This window comes from Hetaerina americana, unplaced genomic scaffold (assembly GCF_022747635.1).
Source record: "Hetaerina americana unplaced genomic scaffold, ioHetAmer1.1.p SCAF_9, whole genome shotgun sequence".
In the NCBI taxonomy this organism is placed as follows: Eukaryota; Metazoa; Arthropoda; class Insecta; order Odonata; family Calopterygidae; genus Hetaerina; species Hetaerina americana.
The window spans coordinates 46,831,365-46,843,431 of NW_027287538.1; the positions used below are offsets into that span (position 1 = coordinate 46,831,365).

Genomic DNA, 12,067 nt, shown 5'->3' on the forward strand with positions numbered 1-12,067 from the left:
ACTAAATGTGGTTAAGCTTTTTTTACCAGATGGTATGAAATATTTTGGTGTCCCTCTAAATATTCAAATTCACTTGGTTTGAATTCACTTTTTTAACTCACTCATTTCTTCCTAGATATGTTTTTAATATTTTCATTTATATTGGGTTCTCTTCATGAATGAGCCGGCAGTAGAATATACTGTGTATATGTTTTATGAAAATGCATATGTGCTCATGTTAAATTGGATTTATAGGAATAGGTATCCCTAATCCCTAAGAGTATTTGCCACGCTCTTTCACAATGATTGCCTGATTTAATGAGCCTATAATGCAAAGTGTACGACTGTGGTGATTTCTTTCTGCTGCCAGGAATGTCTGTCACAAAGGTTGCTTTTGTGAGAACAGCACTGATGACTTCTTCAGGGTAAAGTGAAATATTTTGCTTTTTGGCCGCTAGTTGATATTGAAACTGTTGTCTCCAATGCAACTATGCAACAGAAATTCCCAGAAGCATAATGAAATATTCATCAGCTAGACATAGTAGAAGCCTTATAAATAATTGCGCAAACATGAAATTAACATAATTTAATAGTGCCTATTTTAATTTTATTGGGTACATAAGACTAGTGGGTGGCGGTAGTTGAGGGGTAGAGCATTGGACTACTAACCATAGGGTCCGGGTTCGATTCCCAGGCACGCCTCTCTGGGCACCTGCAGTTCCACCAAATCTATGTGATTTCTCGGGTATTTATATGCTTAGTCGCAGTAGTCCAAGGGGTAGAGCATTGGACTACTGACCAGAAGGTCCTGGGTTCAATTCCAGTGCAAAGCACTCTGGGCACCCTTAGATCCACCCAAGCTACGTGATTTTTCGGGTATCATATCTTCTTGGGAAACCATAACCGGCGCAGGGAAAGGCATTGGCCCCCCTACCCTGATATGTGCATTTCACACGCCGTCGGGCTTAGTACTGGGTGAACTCTACCATCACCTACCAAACCGACCTTTGGGTTGATTACTGTGTTTATGGTTTTTTACATAAGACTAATTTCATTTCTCTTCTATGTGTAATTTAGGTTAAAGGATTCCAGTGGTTGGCAGCATGTTTTCACAAGCCCTCATATTGAGAGCATAATAGAGCGGGTGGCTATTAATGCCAAAATGGGGCAGCAAGGTTCAGGACAGGGTGCCAGTGGCTCTGGGGCCCAAGGGGCAGCTGGAGGTGGAGAGCCAGGCCCCTCGTCCTCCTCATCCAAAATGGTGGCCATCTCATATGGCAGCCAAGTTCGGTTGTGGGGTGTATATGAAGATGGTGTCCGGACCAATATAGGTAAGTGCAGATTGTAGTTATGCATTCCAGTTACCAATCGATACAAGTGAATTGAATTGCGGTTTGGTGTGGTTGATAGTGTGGTGGCTGTCATTTCACCATAATGCTATCATTTCAATTACAGTTTGGGTGCAACTTAGATTTTGCGGGGTGAATTTCTTTTCTCATTTGGCAAATTTAAAAAAAAATTGGTTCATACTTATTTTGTTAGGGTAAAAGTTGTCATTTTTGTTGCTTTACAATTAATGTCTCTTAATGGAATGAGAGTGTTAAATAGTTGAAGAAAGCTATGTTGAAGACTAATGGTCAACACACTTATTTTTTTTAGCTACAATCATTGGTCATAGATCTGTTATTTAAATACCAAAAGAGAAAGTGACCAATTTTATTGAATTTATTCTGATGTGATCTCACAACATATATTTATATCTCTTCACTAGGAACATTCAATCTTCATGTGCGAGTAGAGTATCTGTTCTTCATTGGGAGTCAGTTAGTGGCACTCTCCCCCACTGGAAAAATTGGTGTGTGGCATGCTATGACTCAACATTGGCAGATTCAGGATGTTGTGCCTATAGCTTCGTTTGATTCTGCAGGTTCATTTCTTCTCCTTGGTTGCAGCAATGGATCCATTTACTACATCGGTAAGATTGAGCATACAGTAATTTGGCATTGCTTTTTTTGTGCTAAACTGGGGTTAAGTTTATTCCGACAACTCTTGAATAATAAACTTATGGTACCCCTTAGGAGTTATAATCACAAAACTATTGTCATTTGAAAAACCATTAGCTCTTGGCCTCTATCCTTTCTTTAATTGCATTTAGTAAATAGGGTAACTCTAATCAAGTTTGGTTTGCATCATGGGGTATGTCCTTAGCAGCAAGCTACCCAAAAATATCACTTTATTGCGAGTTCGTAGTCTGCACCTGTTCAAGATTGCAGAGTGATATCTCACATTGTCTATGACTGCCCCTTTTATGTTTCTATTGTCCAGCACCTCCTATAAATGAATGAATCATTCCTTAAAAACACATGCATTCATATCAGTGCAACAGTCTCATTGGTAGATTTAGATTTATGTCAGAATACTAATTTTCATCTCTCCAGAAAACTAATCTCCACGGAGTTTATGTAGCATAATATAATCCTCCTCTCCTTTAAAATTAGAACTTTCAGGCCTCCCATATTACACTCATTCTGCCAAGTCGTATTTGAAGCAATATTTTGGTTGATTCACATCTTATCCAAATGAAACTAGAATTCATTGGACAAGCATTTTATGCTGAAGCATTCCTAGCACATGTATGCAACCTAGAAACTTAGTCACTCACTTAGCTGGGTAACTCACTAGAGCGGTAGAAAGTGTCAATTTTTTTATTCCTGGCTGCATTTATCCAATGATATTGGTTGTAAAGAAGAGTTCAGCAGTTGGTGAGAGGGAGGAGTAATTCCCTTTCCCTCTCTCTTTGAACATGGTTAATACATATAGTTAAATATCTTACCTCTTGAGCCAACAAATACAACTGAAGCATCCTCATTGTAAATCGATTTAGCTATCACTTCTAATCCTGAAAATGTAGTTTCCCATGGTTAACTTACTGCACCTGGCATCTCCTCCCATGACTTAGTCTACATAGTCGATTCACTCAATGACCCAAAGTTTAAGTAAACCTTTATTCGTAACTTGAATCTTATAGATGATCATGATTTATTTGATGCTGCTGCATGACTTCCATGGTGTAATATTGAATATCTAAATGGTATTGAAGAAAATGTTAAAAGTTTTAAATTATTTTCTAATCCTATTGCTGGAATCATTTGGTTTGGAAAGAACTATAGATGTTTCTAAACCTCCTGCATCCTGTTCCAAGAAACTGCAGGAGATGCCACAGCAGTAACTTTTTGACGGAGTCATTTCACATTCTTACTATCCAAAGGGAACAACCAAATAACCTCTGGAGTAAACAAATCTGTTGGAATAGGTAAAAAGAAAGATGTAACTCTACCCTCTTCACAGTCACTTGACACATTGAAAATTCATGTTGCTACCAAATGCAGTGGATACTTTGACAAAAATGAGTGCTCTGCAAGCACTCCATGATGAACTGAATAACAACCTGCTAATACATTTCAATTTGTCCCAGAAACAAAATTAGAAGTTTGCAACTCATTACGAAAGATTTAATCCACAGCACAGAGGTTGGATGAAATGCCTATTCTTCTTCTGAATATATTAACTCCTCTCATACTTCTGTGCATCACCAATATTTTCAACTGCTTGCTATTTCAGGAAATATTTCCTTCTTTGTGGAAAAATACATTAATTCGACCAATTCCAAAAAAATCAAAAACCACAACTCCAGATTGCCGACCAGTTTGCTTCCTACCAATTTTATCCAAAGCTCTAGAGAAACTTGTTCATGAATAAATGACAGATTTCATGTCTCTGCATAATATTCTAGATGTATTCCAATCTGGCTTCCACAAGGCTAACAGTACTTCTATAGCTTTGGTCAGAATAACTGATGACCTTCGATGAGCTATGGATAAAAAGATGGCCATAATTCCTGTCATACTTGGCTTCAGGAAATCATTTGATTCCATCGACAAAGATGTCCTACTGGCTAAATTAACTTGCCTTGGACTTTCAAGAACCTCCACAGCATGGATTTCCTCTTTCCTTTTAGGATGCTGACAAAGAGTCAGGCTGGCGACATATACCCTTTCTCGCGTGGTGTTCCACAGGGCTCAATCCATAGGCCACTCCTATTCTCGTAATACATAAATGATGTTTCTTCATCTCTTCAATACTCCAAATATCACCTGTATGCAGATGACTTCCAGTTATAGCTAAGTACCTCGGTCAACAACCTTCCTCTCGCTGTGCAACAGATTAATGCTGACCTTAATAACATAAAAAAATGGAGCATGCAAAATTTCATTCGCATTTATTCAAATAAAACACAAGCTATAGTGATTGGGTATCTTGAACTGCTAAAATCTATCGCTGTATTTCGACCACTCAAGCTGTATCTCAAGGCACAGTCATTCCAATTTAAGAATGTTGTTACAAATCTAGGTCTCCTTATGAATGGAAATTCTTCATGGTCTTCACAATTTTTTAAAACTTGCGGGATGTAAATCCATCTCTCCACTCCCTTACAATATATATCAGTATGACCCATCACATTAAAAAAGCAGATAGTATTTTCTCTCATTATTCCTCACTTTGATTATGGTGATATGACATGTCAAGATCTTTCAAATGAGCTGTCAGTGAAATTCCAAATGTCATTCAACTCATGTGTATGCTTCATTTACAGCTTGAAAATAACAGATCATATAATGGAATATTTTAACAAGCTACAGTGGTTATTTCTGGAATCTCACAGGAAACTCCATGTGCTGTCCTTGCTATCAAATACTATATTATAAAACCCCTCAGTATTATTCCTGTGACTTCAATAGCCGTGATAAAATACATAAAGTGAATGACAACCATAGTCAAGTAAAAAGTAATCATAAACTCTTTATCCCTTATCACAGAACAACTACATACAACCAGTCATTTGCAGTCACAGCATGTGTTGTCAGCGAAATGAGCTGTCATTTATTATTACTAATGTACCTTCTCTCCCATCACTCAAGCGAGCCCTTCATAAATCTGTAATTTCCCAGCAAACCAACCAGTAAAAGTTCAGCTGTAAACAGAATTCGAGATCCTTCCTCTTTCTTTTGCTGGAGCATCATACTTTGTATTGGCGTTTGTAAATATAACCAGGAATATTATTGTAAAAGTATTGTTTGCACAATTAGTATGTGTATTTATTGTATGTGTATATGTTTAATCTTTTAAATGTGTGACGAGGGGTTAGGTGGTAGAAGAGACTCCATAGTCTCATTCTTACCCCTAATAAAAACAAATGTCACTATGTTAAGTGAGACTCTCTTAAAACATTTTTATAAAGTACAATTGATCACATTGAATGTGATAGCAAGAGTTATTTAATGGTCAGTAATTTTTAATGTCAGTAAATTTTTTTTTTAATGGTCAAACCTTTTCCCTCGATCTCATCCTTAATTTTCATCCTGTGGATTAAAATCTGGCCTCCCAAATACTATCTTTTTGTAGAATAATTTAGCTACCAGTCATTGTACTTAGGCGTCATCCATTCTGAGTTCAAGCATTTGACAAAAAAGGCACTTCAGAAACTGTTTGCTAATTAATGATGTGTACATTTATAAATAAATGATGTTTCTAGACTTATCATGATGATTTACCAAATTAATGTTGGTTTTATTCTTGAGCACGTGAATGCTTAGTTATATCCTATATCCAAAAGGTACTGTTGGATATCTCTACTGATTCCAGGTGAAGGTCTTTCTGATCTTATCCATCATTAATGTTGTTAACACTATATTAGGGAGATTAAATTTTAATCAAAGAAAATTAACTTGTATATAATTATTTTCAGATATGCAGAAATTTCCTCTTCGTATGAAGGATAATGATCTCTTGGTGACGGAGCTGTACAAAGATCCTTCAAATGATCCAATTACCGCTATATCTGTATATCTGACACCAAAAACAAGTATGTATTCTAGCCAGTCCAATTAGAATTTAATATCAAGAAAACTTTCGTATTAGTTGATAATGGCTTGGTGGGGGTTCATTATCCTCTATATATGAGAACCCATTGTCAGTTTCACTCTAGCTCTGCTGTTAGTTTTTTTAAATTCTGTCTGAAACCAAGTCAAATTAAAGGAGTAGTGCTCTTCTCTTTTTTGCATAGATCAACTTTCTCTTTTATTTAGACAATAGTATTTTATAGGAGCACCACTTTTTAGACGTTTTCCAGTTTAAACGTATTTTTCTTATGAAGTAACATTTTAAAGGATGCAATGTACCAATAAGATGCATTTAATTTTGAACAATGTTAAGTTAATCAAAATAGATGCCAATGTTCTGTAACATGCCTTTCTTCTAATAATGTTTGAATTATTTCTGGAGTGATGTTTTATTTGTGGAAGATTTGCAGACAATGGACAACCAAATTGTTAATGGCTGCCTGATATATCTTTTGGAATTCATTAGGAGAGAAAGTTCTCAGGATAGGATAACTAATTTTTAGGTTCAGCTGGTATTTCTTTTTGGTTCCATTAACATTTAAAAAATGCTCCTTTAATGGCCCTAATGGTGGTGAAGTGCTTATCTGACAATGTTCACATTGTCCTAATCTGTGTGGAACCTTTTTCCTCTTCTTGAACACGATGACACCTTACTTCTACATTCATGGTGTTTACATTTTTTGCCATTAACTTCATTTTCTTTATGCCCATCTAGTTTCGTGTATTATTAATAATTCAATTTAAGCTAATATCATAGCCTTGAAATTTGAAAAATGTACAAGGCAAAAATAAATTAGGAGAGAAAAGTTTGTTGCAGACATACCTCTTGACAAACACTAGTTGAGAAGAACTAAAATTATATCAAAGTAACCCGTAAAAACTTTACCCCTGTAAGAGTGAAAATCAAATGAATGCCAAGTATTACTTTTATGCCTATTTTGATTTTTATACTAATACATATGTAATAAACTCACTCAATAAAGATTGTAGGCCTTCTCAAATGCAAGGGTCCCCTATTGACATTTAAAAAAATGAGTTATTGATTTTTGGTGTTATGATATTTTATGAAATTTTATTTTGGTTTTATTGAAGTTTCATTCACATAAATAGTTTTGTTTGAAAAAAATTTGTTCCCGGAATGGTCTTGGGAGACAATTTAAAATTTCTGCCAAACCACAAAATAGTTAAAATGTATGCAAATTTCATAAAATATTAAGTGTTAAGAACTTAGAAGAGAAGATGGGAAGCTAGTTTCAGTCTGCTAGAGCCTTAAACATGACTTTACTTACTTCTTATTGGAGATAAAATTTCTGATCTTGGTGGCTGCTAGGTATTACCCTAGCATTACATACCCTTGATGGCAGCTAGACAGGTTGGATTCAAACCTATATGAAGTTCAGTAATTTAAAGAAAACTATCTACTGAAAACACTATGAAAAATGGAAAAACTTAATTGATGGCACTGGGAACATGGGTGGCTATGGATTAAATACATTGTGTAGTTTTTTTGGTGTGTCTCTCATTATGACCCATAGTTCGAAGATGGACTTTGCCACATTGATCATACTACAGGGATTGTATTTCATACCAGCATAAAGTTATTTTGCTATTACCTCTTGTTAATTACAGCATCGACATTTTCTCCTAATTTGCTCTTTTTCTTATGTCCCTCGTTAAAGTGTAAGAGAAAGGTTTAATTATTTTTAATCTACACCCATCCTTCCCAAAACTCCCTTATTCTGAACATACATTTTTTATTACTGAATATACGTGTGAGTGTTTCAAGTGTTTTATGCGTTCTTTCTGGAGTAGCAGTTGAATTGGTGTTTCAAACGTTTAAAATATTTAAGCATGACTTCTGATGTTTATACTTGTATGAATCCATTTATTATCATCACTTAGGAAATAAGCTCAGGCAAAAATGAATGGCTCATAATAAGGCATTGAATGACCTTGGCATCTATTATGCATTAATTTAATTATGTGGATAGTTGTATATGCTTCATCAATTACTGCTAATAAAACTAATTAGGCAATTATATTGGTACCTTGCTGTTTAAAAGTATGATAAGTATGATAAGTATTCATAAGCCTAGAGGTCTACTGATAGCCCTTATGTTTCATGCTAGCACCAGAGAGGGGGAGGGAAGGTAATTTCTTTTTGATAGTTGCTGGAAAAGATATCCTGACTCACAAAAATAGCAAAGGATTGCATAGCAGCACTTAGTTCTATCTATTCTAATCCAAAATGAGTACTGCAAGCAACATTCCTTTCTTAAAGAGGAGGGATGGTGTAAAATAAAGAAATCTTGCATGGATTTTTGAGTGCACTTCTGTAGCTTTTAATATGTAAAGTTGAGGTTTTGCTAAATTATTAATAAGTATGTGAGTAAGATACAACTTCAGTTTTGCTCTGCAAAAATGCACACTTCTAACCAACACCAACATTTCATAATGAAGGGTCTGCCAATGTGCCATAATTTTGTTTCACAGCTTTACAGCAAGCTTTTGGAATGACTAATTCTCTTTTTGTATTTCAATGAATATGGAATTAATAATAATCAAATCAATAAAATGTTGGTGGAGCAGGGGGAAGTGACTTCATGATTGAAATATGTTTTTTTAAGTACTTGAGTTTGCTCTGTTTCCAGGAGTGAAGTACTCATAAGGTGATTTTATACTGAGATATTAATTATGCTGTTGTTTAATATCTAAGTATAGCCTTTACTAAGGTGAAAAACCACCAAAAATAAAAAAAAATGATTTAGTTGATCTGTAGATGCATGTTAAATACAGAATGAAACATTCAAGTTTTTGTAATTGTAGTATTTGAGGAAGATTACATCTCAGTAGTCAAACCAAATGTGATGTCAAGGCGTTCATATCAGATTAGCAGTTGCAATGATATAGCTTTCATATTTTATAGGCTATTCTGATATGAAGCCTTTGATTTGTAATTTTGGAAATAGGATATTGATTCATTACAGTTTAGTTAATGAGTTTACAGCTGTAGTTTGAGTGCTTAATCAATTATTTTCTCTTTGATTTCAATGCTTAGCTAACTTCACATTTGTCCATGATGCTTGATTGCTTATATACTCATTCGATTGTTAGCTTTTTCTGCTTAATGTAATGATAAGGTTAAGTTCAATGCTTCATTACTTGCTTTCAACTATTTAACTTGGACATTTCTTCATTACATGTACATGTGACTACGTTTTTATGATTGCTAATGTACAGATAATTATTAATATTGTGTAATTGATAATTTTAGTGTTGTTAATTATAAACCTGCTTTAAAATTCCATAGCTTTTTCATTGTGGTAATAATGTAAAAACAATTCTTTCCTTTGATAATGTTAATTTAATTGCTTAATTGCTTATTTTTGGAAATTGCCTCTTAAAGTTATTGATAATTGTTGTTGAGTGTCATAATTTATGCAACAACCAATGGCCATTGTTAATTTTATTGCCTTAAAATGCATAAGGGTCTTGTTTCATTTGGTTTAATCATCTTGGATAGCAATTACTGTGAAGTACTATTAATTTGGGCTGGCCTTATACTTGTTTTTTTTTTCTGCTTGTATCTGTTACCATTATTTAAATTGCTGATATTGTAATTCTGCTGATCGAGTGCTATTGTAGGTATCTAAACTGAATTGCTGACATTTAAGTGTACATTCCTGTTTTTTCTTAGGTATAACTTATAACTTTGTTTGTCAATATGTTTTATTGTGACTTTGCAATAATTTTTGGAAAAGTATGAATTGAATTACTTCCAGGAACCGAACGTTTTTTCCCTCTGGATTGTAAAATGAAGGGAACATCTCAGGGAAATGACAAGATGGGCTATAAAATCCTTACAGTATTACATAGTTCAAACATGACACCATAGGATGTGTAGAGTCTAAATGTATATTGCTTCAAAATCCCAATAACCTTATTTTATCAAACCGAATGCTCTTTTTTTAATTCTCAATCAATTGATTAATTGAAAATTTGATAGAAATTGTATTTTGAATCTTGAGTCTGTTTTCCGAATTTACTATCTGTAGTTTTATATTTTAGTAGTTGATCAGATTAAAATTTTTACAATTAAATAATAATAATAATGAATGATTTTAATTACAGTATTAAGCTCAATTCTTAATGCTTAAACAAATATGGGTCGTTAAATAAATCCTTAGGAAAATAGAGAAAAAGAAATTATTTTGGGTATATTTTTTGTTTTTCAATATAATCTTCTTTTACTCTGATACACTTTTATCATTGTCACTCCATCCTTTTTAAGCCATCCAAAAAGTAGGATTTCAGAAGATCCTTAAGATAGACATCTGTGATGGGGATGATCTCATTATATGTGAATTGTTTTCAATCAAGCAATTTTTTCAAGCTTGGGAATTGAAAAAAGTCACTGGGGCCATATCCGGTGAATGTAATGGTTTTGTAATAATTTGCACTTTAATTTCATAATTTTTAGCCATCAAAACTGCACATGTGTGCATCCATGCCTTGTTCTGATGGAAGAGAATTTTTTTCTTTGCTGAATGAGAATGTTTTTCATTATTTCTTCGCTCAACCTGTGCAATAATTATGCATAATACTTTCCATTTATCGTTTGTCCTTTTTGCTAATAATCGATGCTGATGGATATGTGTGCTACTCCAAAAAAACTGGCCATTACCTTATTGGCTGATTACACCACCCATGCCTTCTTCAGAGTCAAATTGCCTTCAGGAATCCACTGTTTCGAATTCCTTTGTCTCTGGAGTGTAGTAATGCACCCATATTTTGTCCGCAGTTATGAATCAATTCAGAAACTAGTTGGAATTGCAATGCAAAAGCATCAAAAAAGCATTCAAATTGACTACATGATTGTGTTTATTCTCCACTGAGAACAGACATGGTACCCATCTTGCCAAGATTCTTTTCACTTGCAATTTTTTATGCAAAATTAAAAGCACTACCTTGTGATATGGCTGTGGCCTCAACTATCATGTAAAACTTCAATTTGTTGATCCCTGAAACCATATCATGGATTTTGTCAATTGTCTTGGAGGAAGTCACTCCCACTGGATGTCCCAAATGATGTTCATCTTTTGTGTATGGAGGTCCATGTTTGAACTCATTCGCCCAATTGTAAACAGTCACAAACACAGGATTAGAGGTGCCATGAACTTCATCCAACTCAGTCTGATCTCTTTCAGTGTTTTGCCTTTTAAAAAGAAGTTTTTCATCGCTGCCCAAATCTCATTTTTGGCATTTTTTTAAATAAACAAAAGTTTGTTGCCTCAATCGACTATGAAAATGATACCACGTGGTAGATTTAGCTGAATCTTCAACAGCAGTTGAGTGAGAGATGAGTCTTTCTAAAATCAAACTTTGCCAATACTATGAGTAGCATCTCATGGATTTTCTTAGGACTTATTGAATGACTCATATAGTTGCTCCTCATTTGCACTTTTTTTTTGACTTAAAGAATTAATGATAATCACAATGATGTAATTTGCCCATGCCAATATCCCATTCTCCAATTGCAGTCAACCACAAAGTCTTCAAGGAAATTCAACTTCTCACTTTGTTAACCATTTCTATCTGGTGTATGTTTATATGCTAATGTCAGCCAAGAATGTGGTTAGTGTTGGGGGTATATTGATAAGAATTTTTTCTAATGTGAATGAAATGATTGATCCAATATTTATTTATAATTAGCAAATATTATATTATCCTGTAATCATTCTTGTTTGGGTGAGTTTTCTTTACATTGTCGTTTCTAACATGAGATTCAATGAATGTCTTTAGTTTTTTATCATCAAAGGCTTGAGTCATAAGATTGAAACTATTCTAGGTATCATTTCTTGTTTGATATGAAATTCTAAAATATTATGCAAAAATTACTGCTGACCTCAATATGGGGACGATTCGTAGGAAGAATTCTGAAAAAAATACTTGCCAAAGTGAACCTAAACGGTAAACTACCAGGTCTGGATATATTTATATAGGCCTGATGTTAAATTATTCATGTGGATATTATTGTCTTCACTGGGTGGGAGAGCAAGTCTTCATACAACTTGATGAAGATGTGACATTTATGTTATAAAAGTCTGTAAATAATGCCAGTCACTCTT

At 34.3% G+C, this 12,067-nt stretch overlaps 1 protein-coding gene across 1 annotated transcript in view; it reads left to right on the forward strand.

Moving 5' to 3' along the window:
• LOC139699062 (BTB/POZ domain-containing protein KCTD3) overlaps positions 1–12,067 on the forward strand; it is a 39,085-nt gene that overhangs the window by 5,149 nt on the left and 21,869 nt on the right. The window contains exons 5-7 of the mRNA XM_071598063.1: positions 1,057–1,310; positions 1,751–1,954; positions 5,786–5,902. Coding sequence (XP_071454164.1) covers positions 1,057–1,310; positions 1,751–1,954; positions 5,786–5,902 — 575 coding nt within the window. The remainder of the gene's footprint in view (positions 1–1,056; positions 1,311–1,750; positions 1,955–5,785; positions 5,903–12,067) is intronic.